Here is a 17,702-nt window from a genome sequence, read left to right on the forward strand (position 1 = left end):
TTGTTTCACTAGAACATTATTAGTATCATCTATTATAACAAAACGTTACCATACATAAACATTTCATAAAATCGCGGGAGACCTATGGAGGGCACCGTGGAAGGGGCCATAGTCATTAGGTTATGTTTATATCAAGACGAGAATTCTGAATCCTGACATTGTTGCCAGATTTACCCTCTGTATAGCCTATACCCTGTATCTATCTGATCTAAAGTAGGCTCTGGACGTGTAGTATTATTCGTAAATGACAACTTGACGGTGTGCATGTGACGTCGATATTTTTGACTGTATCGTGCAATGTATGCCTAACGATTTTACTGTAAAGAAGAAATGGATAAAGTATATTTTTCAATGATAAAAGTACGTTATAATATAAATACCGATAATTTAAAGTGTAGATGACTTTGGTAGCCATCGAAGTAAATATGTGGAACGTGATTAACAAATAACCTTCTCTTAATTTTTACACCCGAATTTTTTATTATCTTTATCATTGTTTAATATTTTATGCGTCCCTCGAAAGCGTTTATAATAGTTACATTTTGTATCTATCAGCAAATGTTCAAGCGATTGATTTTGAGAACGATAATTCTTGTATATAGTCTATTTGTATTTTTTATTTAAAGTTATATAAAGTAAATTAAAAAATATAAAATGTATTTATACATACTATGAGAAATTATGTACTACATCTATTTGGAAAAAATTTAGAAATATTTATTTAAAATTAAATATAACCTCATATATATAAACACAAATATCCGTTTTGATTCCAGCAAAAATGTCAGAGTTGATGGATAATTCTTCAGAAAAGATTGACATAATCCTTCCTAGGCAAAGCTTGCTATACCAGGAAGAAAATTTGGATTATATACTTTGTAAACCTAAATTAATTCCTTTAAAATCAGTTACATTAGAGAAGTTAGAGAAGATGCAAAAGGATGCTGAATTAAAGATCCGAGAAGCAGTAGAATATAATAATGCAAATGATAATGAATAAGTCATAAAACTAAAGGCAAAAAGTATCAAAATAATTATAAAGTTATGGTGAGATAAAATTAGAAATCACCAAAATGGTTCTTGGAATATTCTTGACAGAAATTGTGGTAGCATTTTGCCTTGCTGCCACTTTATTATATAAATATGGTAATATTTTTCGGCAACATATTATTGTTACAATCTCTGTACTCATAGCATGGTATTTTTCACTGCTGATAATATTTATCTTACCCTTAGATGTTTCATCTGTAAGTAATAATATTTACTAATTTAAGTAATATTAAAATAATTAATACATTTAAGTTTAATATTTTTTATAGACTGTTTATAGACAATGTGATGAACAAAATATTTATAATAGCACAAAAATAAACTCTGACAGTACAACAACAGTCCCATTTCATACTTGTAAAGAACCTTGGCCTAATGTACCAGAACATATATTTCCAAATTTATGGAGGATTGTGTATTGGACTTCACAATGTTTAACATGGTTGATATTACCACTTATGCAATCTTATATAAAAGCAGGAGATTTCACAGTTCAAGGAAAGCTAAAGTCTGCTTTAATAGATAATGCTATATATTATGGAAGTTATTTGTTCATATGTGGTATCCTTCTAATATATATAGCATTAAAACCTGGTTTCGATCTTGATGGGTAAGATACATTAGTATGATAAATGTAAAAATATATATTATGGATTTATGTATGTATATGTTTTAGTCAAAAATTAAAAGCTATAGCATCATCTGCATCAAATACCTGGGGTTTATTCTTACTGGTATTACTACTTGGATACGCACTTGTAGAAGTTCCTCGGGGATTATGGAATGCTAGTAAACCTGGATACACTTTGAATTATAGCTATTTTAAAGTTGCTAAATTAAGTTTGGATAAATGTGAAGCAGAGGAAACAGTAGATGACATACTTGAGGTAATTAAATATTTTATCTAATTCTCATTTATTTATATTTATCATTATGTTTATTTATTTTATTTTTTAGTCTTTACAAGCTGCTACAGTATCAATTGGACCAGGACATCCTTTTCATTGTAATTTAGAAACGATTTTTCAAAAAATTCCTGCAGAATTAAAAGACAGAATGAATAGAAGACAACTACCAGATGATACACCAACAGATACACCATCTGAAAAAGCATTAATACGTTTACATAGACAAGTTTGTTATTAATCATATATATCTAAATATATCTAATGTGTAAATATACTGTGCATTCAGATCATCCCAGGACTAATATTGTTAAAAATACGGTTTTTAAGGTAAATGAAATTTTATTATCTAGTATTCAATATATCCCTTTCCTCTCAATACAAATTTTAGATCATTCATACAACCATTGAAAAGCATGTGCGTAGTCCTCTTTTGAAATTATATTCAAAAGACTCACATTTTTTTAAATTGTTTCTATATCGTCAAAATGCTGTCCTTTTAGTGCCACCTTCAGCTTAGGGAACAGGAAGAAGTCAGCAGGAGTCAAATTTGAGAAGTAGAGTGAAGTAGAGAAGTAGATTTTCTAGCAAAAAATTGCAAGGTAATCAAGTGTGATTAGTACACGCCCCGTCTGACCCTACAAATTCTTTTCAAAAGGCGATCATGTAATTCTGAAATGATTTAGTTACAGTCTGGCTAGGGGATATAAATTTACAATGAATCCTCTTGAATCAAAAAATGCGATCAACATTGTTTTCATTTTTGATTTTGTGGCCTTTATTTTCGTCAGTCATACATCTTCTGGAATGCACCATTCAGCTGTTTGATACTTAGTTGATGGATTGCCTGGGATCAGCCTATTTTCCAGATTTTGCTCCTGTTGAGTTCTTTTTGTTTCCTAAGCTAAAGGTGTCACTAAAAGAGCAACGAAAATGTGGCAGCTGTTCTAAATACAATTTCAAAAGAGGGCTACACATACGCCTTTCAACAGTTGTATGAGTGATCTAAAATTTATATAGAGGGAAAAGGAATGTATGTTACATAATAGATAACAAAATTTCATTTACCTTAAAAGCTGGCTTCTTAATAATAGAGTCGTGGAACATTTTGAATGCACTGTTTATGTAAGCATAATGATTTATTCATTTTTATTTTTTGTTAGACAATAAAAGCATTGCAAACTTTACAACGTATAGAAACTCAATGGGGAATTTTGGTTGATAAAATAATTGATTTAGAGGATATAGCAAAAAATCAAGTAAGTGATGATAAAAGGTTTAAAACAACTTTCCCTACACATCGTTCATTTCCACTTCGTGTTGTTTACAGCCCAGTTATTGGTAAGCTTTAAACAGTAAATAATTGTAGAAACACATGCTCTTTTCTTTAGCTTTTATAAATATATTAAAATTTTTAGAGTGGTATTGGAAATGTGTCATAAGGAGTTATGTACAAAAAATTATAGCTGTTTGCACTGGATGTCTTTCAATAGCTGTAGTATGGTCAGAAGTAACATTTTTTAATAAAACTCCAGTGTTATCATTATTTGCACAATTTTTGAACCTAGCTAAAGAAAATTACGATTATTTTACCATTGAGGTAAGAATATATATTTAGATTTGATATTAACAAATAAGACTTTTGTTTTAAAAATTAATGCAAAAGGAAGGAAGAGATAACTAAAATGCTTTTTGTAGATATTATCAATGATGATAATTGCTTACCTTTGTTACTGCGCTTATTCAACTGTTTTAAAAATTCGTGTATTGAATTTATATTACTTGGCACCCCATCATCAGACTAATGAGTATAGTTTAATATTTAGTGGAATGATGTTATGCCGTCTTACACCACCGATGTGTTTAAACTTTTTGGGTCTTATACACATGGATTCTCATATTATTAAAACTCACATTTTGGAAACTCATTACACTCAAGTAAATATATGAGTAATTATAAGATTTTCATAATAAATTTGAAATTCATTCTGTAATTTATTTATTTAGGTAATGGGGCATATGGATGTTATTTCCATTATATCTGATGGATTTAATGTATACTTTCCAATGGCTATTCTAGCATTTTGTCTAGCAACATACTTTAGTCTAGGAAGTAGATTGCTTTCTATGTTAGGTTTTCAACAATTTCTTGATGATGATGAGTTTACAACAGACCTTGTTGAGGAAGGTCAAGAGTTAATAAAACGAGGTAAAACTATTTTATTTGAGTAATAATGAGTATCATAATTAAATTGTATGAAATGAAAATAACATTGTTTTCATATAACTACGTCTATGTTCTCGTTTTTAGAGAGACGTAAGAGACAAAGAACAGAAGATTTGATGTATAGAAGACGCGAATTTCAAGAAAGATTTAGTAGCGCTACCAGTTCATCTCGCTACAGAACTTCACGGCAAAGTACTGATACAGGTATTTGTAATTTATTTAAAAGAAGTGATAATATACAATGTACGTTACGCAATTAAGCCGGTTTATATCTCAAAGTTAGTAAGATATAGATAAAAATATAAAGAGAGAGTTAAAAATGTTGAATGGCATGATAAGATCTTAGGTATTCACTTTTTTAATATGCAACAACGCACGGGGAAAGTGCAATTACTCTTTTCTTTTAATGGAACTCTATAATTATTTATTGTTTAATTGATGCATTATTTATTACTCTACAAAAAAGTATTAAGATACTTGTGACAGAATGTGCTTGGTTTAAAGGATATTTCGATTTTAATTTTATGAAACTTTACATATGAGGGAGGAGGAAAAACATAAGGCAGATGCTTATGTTTATATTTTCTTATTATTCATAAACTAAGTTCAGCATTGGAATTCAAATATCTTTCAAACTAAGCATTTTTCAATTCAAATACCTTAATACTTTTTTGTGAAGAATTAAAAATACATCAAGTGATTAATAAAAAATTATAGAGTTCCACTTAAAAAGAGAATGCAATTGCACTTTTTCAGGGCACCGCTACATACTAAAAAAGTGAATACTAAGATCTAATCATACTATTCAACTTTCACCTTTACAGCTTTTTCATACCTCTTACTGATTTTGAGATATAACTTAATCCAATTGCATAACACACTCTGTATAGTGCAAATAGCTATATCTATGTCATTAAATTTTTGTATTTAATTAAATTATAGTACGGCCTTTGAAACGAGATGAATCGGTAGAATCCGCAAGAGCTGGATTATTACGTGACTTTGACCCTGCAGAATATTATATTGGTATGGCAACTGGAGTTGATAGTTATGGTGCAAATAATAGTTACGATACAGGCTACCAAGCCGATGATTTTTATGAAGGACATATGGACAATGCAAGAGCATTTATTGCAAATACTAATCGCATAGGACCTCCACAAAGAGGTTTATTCGATGACATTTAAATAGAAGCTAATAGTGTTTAGGTTTTGCTCAGTAACAAATTATAGAACAGGTACATTCGTATTTAAAAAATATTCGATCTGTTCTTGATATATGATAGAATTTTTTAAATATTGGATCTAAAATTGTGAATATAATTAAGTCCTACATCTAACAAGTAACAAATCATATAACATATAATTATATTACAAATAATATAGTTAAAAAATGAATTAAACAATGTGGTTAAGAAATTTGTTTTTTGTATTTTTATTGCTTATTACTAAATTTCAAGAAGACAAATAAAAACGCATTCTGGGGAGTTATGATTTACTATTTTATTTCAGTTTATATAATTTTTTTACAAACTTATACAACGTTAATATAATAACATTAGTAGTTCTATTAATATATAAAAATTGAATTTTTTCATACAGTATTTGATATTTTTTACAATATATGCACTGCATATTTAAGTAAGTATAAAATAGCAATGTAAAATAAAATAAAGAATAAAATAAAAAATAACTCATTTAGATTATAAAAGTTTCAGCAATTTAGTGAACTATAAATACTAATGGGTAAATTTATTTTTTATTATTTTTATCTCTATTTTTTATCTGTAGTTATTATTAAATCATATTGATTTAAGGGAAATAAATATAATATAATTTTTATAAGCTTCATTCATAGAGATAACGTAACTAGATATAAATTTGTTTTTTTTTTTAGTATGATATAATCACTTTTTATTTAAAATATAGTAAAGTTTAGGAGGAGAATGATATTAAATATTTATATTTATTCTTCTTTTATAGATCATTAACATACGAGTAATTTACTATGCTTAATGATTCACTATATTTAAAATAATATAATATACATATAAATTACATAATACGTATTTAGAATTTTTATCATAAAAGTTTTTGTCATAAACAGATATTCATGTTGTGTAATAAGAAAGATTATTTTAAGAACTTTTGATGAAACCTTCAAACAAATATTATGTAGTTTTGTACATTTTTTAATATTTCAGGTTGACATTAAGTTTTAATTAATTTTGAAAATGATTAAATTTGTAAATAATAGATATTCATATTACATATAAATATGTAATTTAGTAATTTAATTTATTCATCATTGTAAGTTCTATATAACATTATATGTATTATATTATACTGTAATATAACTTTATTTATATTTTAAAATAGAGAAAGTAGACGTGTGAATTTTGGGAGGGAAAAAAACATTTTCTCCATTATGCAAAATTGAATATATATATCAATTTTATTGCAAATATTTCATACAGATATGGGAACGGATAAAAAAATATGTATTTAAAATATACGTGCAATAGTAATAGTATTTGCTAATAAATATTTCATTTAATCATTAATAAAAATAACAAATTTTAATAACCTTACTTGAGCATTCGATTAATCGCATTTTACCATCTTAAAAACACCGAAATCTTTTGAAGTTGAAATTTTTATTTTTAGTTAAATATATTTTTTGTACATTTTGGTATGGTTATGATTTTAACAGAATCATATATAAATCATTTTCTAAAACGGTATAAGAATACTCTACATAATTATATAAAGATTAATAAATTTTTAATTACGGTAACAAATGTTAATGATTTACAGAGCAATTATGATAAACATAACAATTCATACAGTTTATATTAAATTTATTATATGAAAGTTTCATGCAAAAGAATACACGAAAAAAGACAAAATTGGTATTTATGTAGTTAAAGGTTGAAGCAAAAAATTTAATAGTTTTAAATACTAAATAAAATTAGATTCTGAAAATGTTCCATGCAAAAAATAGAAGAACGAGTATAAAAGAATATTATATTTTATTAAGTGAAATAAACTATATAAAATGTGATTGTTGCTAAAATGAAGAAAGAAAGAGTATAGGCAATTACTATTTTTACTATTTTTATGTGCTCTGATTGTGAAATACGATTTTTTCTGTGCCTATACCTAGAATTTCCTAATTCTGGCATTATCAGTAGTGGTTCTAATAATAATAAACTAGATCTGTTCGCGCGATGATCAACTACATCATCTTGTTTGAGATTGTGTGATCGAAATACATCGTTACGATAATTCATCCAGTTTTGCAAATCAGTATCGTATTCAACGTGTTTTATAGAGCGTATAATATTACCATGATCCATACGAAACGTTGCAGGTGCAATACCATTATTTGATATCCTTGTATAAAAATTACTTGTACAACGATGATATAACTCTGTATTTACTATTCCTTTCGCATTGCTATTTATAACAAGGATACTTGTTTTTAATGTTGTTTTTAAATCAAAAATATCCTGTGGTGAGCCATAAAAATAGAATATACTAGAAGCATTAGTTTTTAAGTAATTATGAAGTAGTAAACAGTGCTGAACGTTATTGTACTGTAAATATAATGTATTGTCATGTTTACCACCTTCTGAACAATACCTAAACTGTAAAGTTTCGTTTTGTTGCAGTAAATAGACTTCCTTCGCATATAAAGGCTTCTTTGCATATATCAAAAGATCAGAATATACTGGACTGCTTTGTAAATTGGCGCATTTCTTACAAATTTTATGTAAAGGAAGAAAAAGTGTATTTATCAAAGTTTTTGCCGTTGTAGGGCTATATTTTTCATAATAATCCATGATATCACATTCAAGAGCATTGACTTCCTCATAAACGTGATCCACTTTTGATGGGTATTTCGTCAATGCATTACTTTTCTCTATGTTTTGTTTTGTTAATATATCAACTTGGTCAATTACATCACTTTGAAATTTATTTAGAGATTTATTCTCGTATTTTAAAGGTTCATTTCCATATATAAGTTGTCCTGATTTATGAAATTCACCTTCTGATACCACTGACAATTCTGTTATATTTGACATAGTTTCAATTACTTCCAAATTGCTAACAACAGTAGAAGATACATAATCATGTTTAATGTCTTTTTTACTTTCATTTTTCTTAAGTTCTTGCATTAAGAAAACGTCATCAATTGTACATCTGGTGTCAACATTTATAAATTTGCACGGTAGCATACTGATTTTGTCTATGTGCGGAATACCAAATGCGTGTGTCTCCGTGCTTGGTGTTTCTATAGCTGTGTTAAATATGTGCCATTTATTATCGTGATCTTTACTTCTAACGCTACGTTCTTTTTCTAGTCGTAAATGTTCTAAGTGTAATTGGCGGTGGTGAACACACGCAAAATTATATCAATTCGTTCTTTCATTCTCCTCGGATCGTAATTCCCGTTTAATTTTATCTAAGTCGTAAAGAACCTAGAATGAAATATATGGTACAGTGATAATCAATGACATAACGGAACTATTTCTAAATACCATTAACAGCATATATACAAACTTCTAATATAGAAGCAGCACTCCAAGCTTGTGTTCTGCAACTATCTTTGCAATATTCCCCATCTTTATTAGTAAGTTCAGGGAGACCTCTCCAGTGGTTTGTAGATGCCTCTATGAAATGTCGAGAAATAATAATTTCAGTTGATTCGACTGTACGACGTAATTCTTCCTTTCCTCCAACTAATGGAGCGAAATATAGTCGAGCACGAAGGAAATAGCCTATGGGCCAAACCCATTCCTATTAGATGCCATGAAATTATTAGTTTTATATCAGAGCAGTTTATATTAAAGTAATATATTAAGGAACATTGCTTACAGGCCCCTGATGATAATTCCAACCATGAGCTATTTTAGTATCTCCACTATCATTAGAATTATCATAATATCCATTGTACGCCCAATCAGCAGGATCTAATGTTTTCATTCCAAGTGGCCCTAATAAAATTTCTTCTGCCTTTTTTAATGCTATCCATGCATGTTCCGGATTAAACAATTCTGGAGCCTTTCAAAATAATGATATTTGAATATTATCCAAATTGCACATACATTTTAAGAATAAAAAAACTATAAAAATGTACTTACAACAACCATTGCAACTGGAAAATTAGATCGTAATTGGTAATCAGCCCATGCTTGTGTTGCTCCATGACTATCTTTGAAAATTCCACGACGATGAATAAGTTCTGATTTAAGTTCTCCTTCTAACTGCACTTCATTGATGTAAAAATATTTCTCAAAATTTAATGAAATCTTATCTGCCCATTGTTTATAGCTCCATGTTACAGTAGAGCCTGCAATAAACATTAACTGTAGTGAAAAAAGCTAGAAATAAATGAAAAACGTAAACAAAGTTTATTTCTTACCATCCCGATTTTTTCTTTGCACACTACCATAAGGAAAAAGATTTTGCTTATACAATTCAGCCAAGAAACTGAGAATACTCTTGCTTAGACCCACTATTTCTACTGCTGAACCATCCCTTGGAGTAGCTGGTTTTCCTTTATTACCAGCTTTTTCAGAAGATCCCATTTTGTCCATCCATGTACCACAATTTGCATCATTTCCACCGAATACGAATCCTGTTTCTGGGTGCACTCCAATTTGGTTATTAAAACCACGATCTGTCATATGTTCATCAATCTGTCTTCCAGCATTTCTTTCTCTAAAACAAAGTCCTTGGAAATGTATCAAGAGAGCTTCTTGAATAACATCATGTAGTGGCTGATCCTAAAATTTTATTTCCAATATATATCATGTGTAAAACAAATGTTAATATATATAATTTATTTACAAAGAATATTTTCTACGTACTACTTGTCCTGCAGGTAGTGGGGGAGAATCATCAGTTGGAAACAGCCTCGAAACCTTGTCTGTTAAAATTTTTAAACCATTTGGTACTTCTTGTATATAACATTGAATTGTATATAACCACCACCACAAAGCATCTCGACAGTTATATCTAAAAAACATAAAAAAGTTATTTAAAAGGTGCAACAATAATTAGAAATTGTATTCATATAACAATAATTAAAAATTTATTTGTCACCTAGCATTCTTTCCTTTATCAAGTAAATTTGGTATAAGACCATGTCGCATAGTTCCAGCATAGCCGAGGATAATAAATCGTGCTTCTGCATGTCTGCCTGTTAATATCAGTAGTCCTCTTAAGGCAATGAAAGTGTCTCTTCCCCAATTTCTCATATATCCTGTGGTAAAATGTGGTAAACCAGCGGACAATGTCATACATATTTGTTCACTTTCGCCATTATATTGTTTGATCTTTGGTTTGGGGGGATCTATATTTGGAGACAAATCTGGTAACGGAGCTGATTTTACTATTCCTCCCATTTGAATAGAAATTAAAGATAGAATTTTAACGAAAGTGGAACCTTCTTTCACAAAGCTAATAAGAGGAAATGAATTAGTAAATGTTTACAAAAAATTAAAAACAAAGATATATTTAGTGTAAAGTACCTTGACATTAGATTATAGCATTGCTCAAGAAGTATCATATAAACGTTTACAATTATAACATCGAAGTAACTAGGAACTAAATAGCGAGGTATTAATTTAAATGGTTCAGTAGCTTCTTCGAGCCATTCTCCAAGAGTTCTAGTTCCTTCATCTTCTTTCAATCGTTGCCAAGTATAATCTGTATATATTTGTTTAAACATATTAACAATCGTTAATTATATAATGAAACATAGTGATGTTAATAATAGGATGGGTTTGTTTTAATATTTGTTCTAGTACATACCTATTAGCCAATTACCGTGTCTGAGATTAATACACATTGGGTGTCCCAAATCATTATTAGGACGAATATCTGCTAACAAGGAAATTATACCTAAAAATAAATGTAATGTGTATTACATTAATAGGCATGGAAAATATAGATATGAAGTAGCTCAAATTGTTAACTTACCTTGTAAACCTGCATAAACGAGGGGTCCATAACCAGGAATATCGTATACATCAAATCTATTCGAAGTTTCGTCGCGTTCTTCCTGATCGCACCGGTATAGGGCCTTATTTAAATCTACTAAGTTCATACGAGAGACAATAACACGTATATCGGAACTTCTCTGTGATGTTACAGTTGAAATAGTATTATGAAGTTTTGCAAGAGCAGGTTTTATATTAGCATGAAGAGATACTCTGAAATTAAATATATCAATATTTATTATATATGTTATAAAATTTATGAAAAATTTATACAAAAAGAGTCATTAAATATTACCGAATAGCAACGACAGAACCTGGTTGAAAGTTTACAAAATTAAGCTGAGTTATTTTAGGATCACCAGAATCAACTTTCTCCAGGATTTCTGAGTCACAAATTTGTATGTGTTCTTTAAGTCTTAGTACATATTCCGAGAGACCATTTATGTAATTTTCATCTTGTACATATTTTTCAGGATAATGGAAAGGTGAAGTACCATTTCTGAAAACAATATATCATCAAAATGTCAATACGTAATAACGAACATGAAAAATTATTGATTTCACATTTCTTACTTAGCTTCTATATGAGATAAGGATGCTTCCAGAATAATTTCTTCCATTACACCCTCCACTCGTAATGGTTTCACATATCTTCTCAAATCAATGGAATTAGGATCGGGGTGTTTGAACGCTGTAAAAGCGACTAAAATTACACTATCATGAGTTGTTGGAGAGTGTCTTGTTACAGCTACTATATCACTATCCATCTGGTCAACAAATACCTGTAAATTTAATAAATAATATTTTAAAAATTTATACGGAAACAGCACTTCTTACGCGTTATGTATTATGAGAATATACTTGAGAAAACTTTTGTTGCCCGAGAATATAATGCAAATCATTTAATGCTCTCTTCGCCGCAATTATACCAGTCTTTAAACCTACAAATTTGATACCATCTATCAAAGATTCATCATCTGCCCAGCATGAATATTGTCTTGTTTCATCTACAACATGTATCTGTAAGGATTTATTAGGATTAGAGGACGTAGATTATTTCTTTTCTCAAATATTATTATGATTGAAATCTTCTAAATATAACTATAAATATTACAATAAAACCAACTTACATGGTGAGGAACTAATTCATCGTATCCACGATTGCTGCCGCTAGCACACGCAGCCATTGATACAAGAGCAGCACTTGGAAGTAAATCGAACACACTACGTTTTTCCACAGAACTGGGATTATCATGAGTTAAATCTAGAAATAGTGCATGTGCTATGCCTGGTACTAGAGGCCGTTTACGTGGTTGCAAAAATGCACCTACTGGTTCGCCTCCATATCGGTATACCAAACGACCTTCTTCGTGACTATCCCACGCAGACATAGCTTCTGTTTTGAGTGAATGAAAAAGATTTCATAAAATTTAATAAAAATTTATAAATACATGTATTATATATTGGTATCTTATAAAGCTTCACAGCTTATAAAATAAATTTGCGAACCTCGAATTAAGGAAGTGAGACCAAGTCGATTAACAAATATATTGTCTTTCTGATCGGAATTTGTAAATAATTCGGCAACAACGTACAAATCTGGACGAATTCGACGAGCAACATCAAGCATGTACTGGAACGATTAAGAATTCACTAATATGGACATAAATTTACATTAGATATATATTTTAATATTTTAATAAATTAAATATACCTCTGCAACTGGGATAGGGGTCGAATGGCAATTATCTAAGCGAATACCATCAAAAATTTTAGCTGTTTGTGTAACATAAGCAGTAATATGCTGCCATAGAAAAGGACAATCTTCTGGTTTATCTCCATACCTGTAACAAATGTAGTATATTATTGATTTTAATTATTTTATATCTTTTTATTATTTTATACTTCAAAGGTAGTAGCATTACCTTAATTTTACACTGTCACCCCAAGCAATAAGTTCTCTTCTTATATAAACATTAGAATCAGGATCAGCAAAATTTTTTAGAGGATCACCATTCATTACCCATCCATTATGAGCCATAAGATAACAGCCTTCATCAGAATACATTGTTGCTTCTCTTTCAGTTAATGTTTGTGGTGCTCCATAATCAGTAAAATATCTGAAGATAATATGTTTTAGCACAATTTATATAAATAAAATATCAAAATAGCAATATTTTAAAACAGTTATGTACCTAGGAACAAGTGGATTTCTTTCGCTTATTTCTTTAAGTTTAGGCCCATCACCTTGCACTCTAAAATATCTTATACCAGCAATAGTATTTTCAACTGCAGCATTTAGATGATTTTGTATTTCATTAGTGATCATGTTATTAAGTTCTTGTAATTTCTTTCTTAAGTCTTCGGCACAGCGTTTCAAACGAGTCTCTTCATCAAAACAATCAGTTCTGCAATAAGAATATAAAGCTTTAAGTTTAGAACATTAACTAAATCGAAACCTTTTTGAATTGATAGTTGATATTCTGACCATTATTGGTATAATTTACCTATATATATTATATTTTTTTAAAGCAAGTTGCATATTTATAGTTGCTTTCAATCTACGAAATTTCGGATCTTTTATTATTTTGATATCTTCCGATATAGGTTCAACAGTATCTTGGGGCATCTGATTTCGTGCTAAATTCAAAAACTCCGCGATGGTTTCATTGATGTCCAATATATACAATTCATGTATTTTCACAAGCGGTAAAAAATATGTATGAAGTGCATGACGAATTGACTAAAAATAGAGAAGTAACAAGCATACATAATATATTGTACTGGTTAGTAATTATTAATATAATACATTTATCTTACATTTAAATGTTCTTCAGTTTCAACTACTGAAGGAATGCCTTTAAACTCCCATTCTCCAGCTGCAACTTGTATTGTCAATTCAAACAGTGCAGCATCCAAAAGATATGCAGGACATAAATGAGGACTATTCAAACAATTGTATGTACATTCTGGATGAGATACCAAGAAAGGACTTTCATTTGCTGTATGATTCAAAACAATATCACATATACTCAACATCTGAAACACACAACATTTACAGGCTGATATTATAGAGTATTATAACAGATTAAGCTATAAAATATAGTAAATTATATATTACACTAACATTCCATTCATTGCGTATTTTATTTACTAGTCTTTCAACATCATCATATGTAACTGATTTATCATCATCATTGAAAGAAGGATTTAATTTCAACTGGTCACTAAGGCTGTAAGATGACTTAGAATATCCCAGTTCCTAAAACATAAATTATGTAAGTTAGATGTATTAGTTCAATATATTATCCAAAAAAAATGGAATATATACCTGAATTGGTGTAAAATGAATCACATTATATCCAGAGTTTCTAGCCACTAGTAGTTTATCTTCCCAGGTAGAAAATGGTCCTAGACATTTTGCAAGAACAGTTTGACACTGAATACAATCCAATGGTAAATCATCTCCATGTTCTCCTACTTTAAGTTCTGGATCCACTAGTAAATATCCAGAAGCAATAGGTTTCATATCTTCAGAACTAAAAAATTTGATATATTAAAAACTGTGAACAATATATTTTATTATGTCAATAATCTTTTCTTATATTTAATACTTACTTAGGATCTATAAGATAATAGTGAAATGAACCAGCCAAGAATAAAGATATATTAGCTGTTTCACTAACCCATTCTAATGGATAATATGTATGCCTTTCAAATTTTTTATTTTCCCTTAAAGGATAATTTATAAAAAGATCAAGTGACTTCCCAAAAAGAGAAGCACCTAAACGAAATTCTACTCTCCATCCTGTTAAAAATTGTTCTAATTTATAACACTCATTTTCCTCAAAATTATAAGTAACATAGAATTTACATACCTTTTTTTAATCTATATAGTATACCATCCAGATGTTCCCCGTTATTTAGAGTTAAGACTCTTATTTGTTCACATTCGTGATTTTCAGTTGTTGACATGTGTTCCGTCATATCTTCTACCATTGCCTAAAGACACAAGCACCTATTTTGTAATTCAATATCACACAATTTTTTATGCTACTCTTTAATTATTTGTAATATATTCTTATTTTTATACAAATTTTTATCCTTCTAAAATTATTGAAAATATTTTATCTAGTTTTTAGAATAAGAAATTAGATAATAAAAAGTGTGCATATAACAAATACTTATAAACATTTAGATATGAGAATAATTATTTAATGATATACTAAATTAATAAAATATATACAATTTTGACGAACCTATAGTACTTTTAGGAGTAGTACTTACACGTGAACTGTGGTAAATGAATAAATACTTAGTCTACAAGTCCCTTAATATAAGTTATCAACACAAAGCAGCTAGCAAGCGTGCAAAAAGCATAGTATTAGATTACAAAGTTATGCTGCATGAACATACATAAAGTCCAGAGATATTCTCACTCTACATGCTTGGATTACCTCTTTGTAATAATATAAACATGGGATAGACTTTGTACTACATAACATCAATTGTCTATTTATATTACTATTTTTTATCTATCTACTACTACTACATTTTTAGTAAATTTAATAGAGATGTTATTATTTCCAATAATTCAGCACTATTTTAACATTGAAATATTAGCCTGAAATATAAATCATTTCATATATAATAAAGATAGTATATTTAACACTGTGTGCAAGATACCTCCTTTGGTTAGATCATTATATAGTTATATTAGACAAATGTTACAAAGACATTACAATGATATGCTATCAATTCCAATTAAATTCAGCAATAATATCCTTATCATTCTAAAGATATAAGTGCAGAGGGTATTAAGATATATATCATGATTATATCCAAACTTACATAATAATAAAGGCATTTTAAATAGCGGCATTTGCAAAGATGTTGAAGAATGCTCCTAAGTTTCCTTATTAATGTCCTTGTTGCATCACAAAAAAAATAACTTATTGTAAGTATAAAACCCATTCTCAAAATAAATCATATAGCTGAAATTGTTATCGAAGACAATGACTTTTCAACTAGTTCTATGTTATCATAGCATTTATGTTATGTACTGTTGCTTTTATTTAAGCAAATACCACTTTTGTATTACCTATAACAAATATAAAGGAAAACTTTAATTACAAGAAGCTGCTTATTAACTGCTTTTAATCTAATCAAAATTGAAATTAATTTTTTGTACATTAAAAATGAATGGAAATAATTTTATTATACTAATTACAAAATTATTGCTGTATATATTATATTAAAACAAGATGATGTAATTAAAAAACTATTTTATTTAATTTTTCAAAAGTACATAATATATATAGTTAAAGATACATATAAAATAAATACATACATATATGTCTTTTTACAATATTAAAAAATTTGTATAAGAAAGATTTACATTGAATCATCAATTATTTCAACTCTGTTATACAACTATAAAATTACATGAAAGCACATTAAAAACTATTACATATGACAGGATTATAACTATTAGAATTTAAATGTATGTATATCAATATACATATACAATTCTTCACATGTATTTTGTGGGTTAATAAAGGTAAAGTCACAATTAATAGTTTACTCTAAACAATTAGCACATGCAGTATAACAATTTGCAAGATTTTAGGAAACAGTATTACTATTTTCCCTTAAAGTTATCATTTCTCTTTTTCTCATACCTGACAACTCTGCTAACACGTTCTAAAGACTAAAAATATTATACTTTCATTAAAAAATAACAAGAAAATATAATATACGCGAAACAATATAGTATAAATTAACAGAACAAAAAACAGATTGTAAGTTTCTTACAAAGATAATTTAATATAATTCACTATATAATTCACTATATAATACATTAATATTAATAAAGAATAATGTGTTTCTTTCGAATTTGACCTCTATTTTATAAAGACAACTTTGAAGGTCACGAGAGCATGGTTCAAGTTAAACTGTTAAAGGAACGGAAGAAGCAGACGACAGGTTGCAGAAATTCGAACACGTTGATTGGGTAGTCATCCACGGCAACTTCATGTTAAAACTTCAAATGTTTTTCCTTCCAAAAAGTTAATTTTTTAAATTCATAATTTTCTTGCATTTGGATTCGTTACTATAAATTTACTTATATAATTACATATAATTCACATGTAATTAAAATTTATTTGTAGAATTAGTTTTATGTATATGTAGTTAGATTTCTAAGCTAACATTTACAATATTCTTGTTATTCGTAAATTAGCATACATATAATATCAGAATTATATAATTGCATTGTAAATTGAGCGATAAACTAATTAAAATTGTAAATTAAAGGCTGTTGCGTATCATAGAATTTTAATAGAAATATTTAAAAGAATAAAAGGCGAAATGTTGAAAAATACCCATATCTCTCTTTTTTATTAAATAGGTTGATATGATCACATGAGCACGATTAGTTTATATGACCATGCACATGAAAGATGGTAGATAACTATATAGTACTAGAAAAAATTTCTAACAATATTTTTAT

At 28.5% G+C, this 17,702-nt stretch overlaps 2 protein-coding genes across 3 annotated transcripts; one reads left to right on the forward strand and one right to left on the reverse strand.

Moving 5' to 3' along the window:
* The first annotated feature begins 124 nt into the window (after positions 1-124).
* LOC100740511 (LMBR1 domain-containing protein 2 homolog) lies at positions 125-5,672 on the forward strand. The gene is made up of 11 exons (XM_003491015.4): positions 125-360; positions 777-1,247; positions 1,320-1,660; positions 1,727-1,937; positions 2,008-2,184; positions 3,119-3,296; positions 3,374-3,555; positions 3,654-3,893; positions 3,963-4,164; positions 4,267-4,386; positions 5,125-5,672. Exons 2-11 carry the CDS (start codon positions 1,074-1,076, stop codon positions 5,367-5,369), a joined length of 2,070 nt encoding a protein of 689 aa, XP_003491063.1. The 5' UTR covers positions 125-360; positions 777-1,073; the 3' UTR covers positions 5,370-5,672.
* A 2,459-nt stretch (positions 5,673-8,131) lies between these two features.
* Positions 8,132-17,238, reverse strand: LOC100741946 (glycogen debranching enzyme). Of its 2 annotated transcripts, none has more exons than XM_012387879.3 (26): positions 16,873-17,236; positions 16,043-16,292; positions 15,070-15,193; positions 14,810-14,999; positions 14,523-14,730; positions 14,319-14,453; positions 14,012-14,230; positions 13,699-13,934; positions 13,387-13,599; positions 13,117-13,311; positions 12,906-13,035; positions 12,701-12,824; positions 12,322-12,587; positions 12,053-12,211; positions 11,765-11,973; positions 11,487-11,690; positions 11,172-11,404; positions 11,004-11,093; positions 10,721-10,898; positions 10,293-10,649; positions 10,058-10,205; positions 9,610-9,973; positions 9,329-9,537; positions 9,063-9,248; positions 8,748-8,984; positions 8,132-8,665 (listed from the first exon to the last, which is right to left on the reverse strand). In XM_012387879.3, the coding sequence occupies exons 2-26, from the start codon at positions 16,163-16,165 to the stop codon at positions 8,600-8,602; spliced, it is 4,803 nt and encodes a 1,600-aa protein (XP_012243302.1). In that variant the 5' UTR covers positions 16,166-16,292; positions 16,873-17,236; the 3' UTR covers positions 8,132-8,599. The 2 variants fall into 2 exon arrangements, 1 of the variants encoding a protein (XP_012243302.1); XR_002947039.2 differs by having other exon boundaries at positions 8,357-8,665; positions 8,748-8,965; positions 16,873-17,238.
* Positions 17,239-17,702: the final 464 nt, after the last annotated feature.

Source organism: Bombus impatiens, unplaced genomic scaffold, assembly GCF_000188095.3.
Source record: "Bombus impatiens unplaced genomic scaffold, BIMP_2.2 scf_0491, whole genome shotgun sequence".
Lineage (NCBI taxonomy): Eukaryota > Metazoa > Arthropoda > Insecta > Hymenoptera > Apidae > Bombus > Bombus impatiens.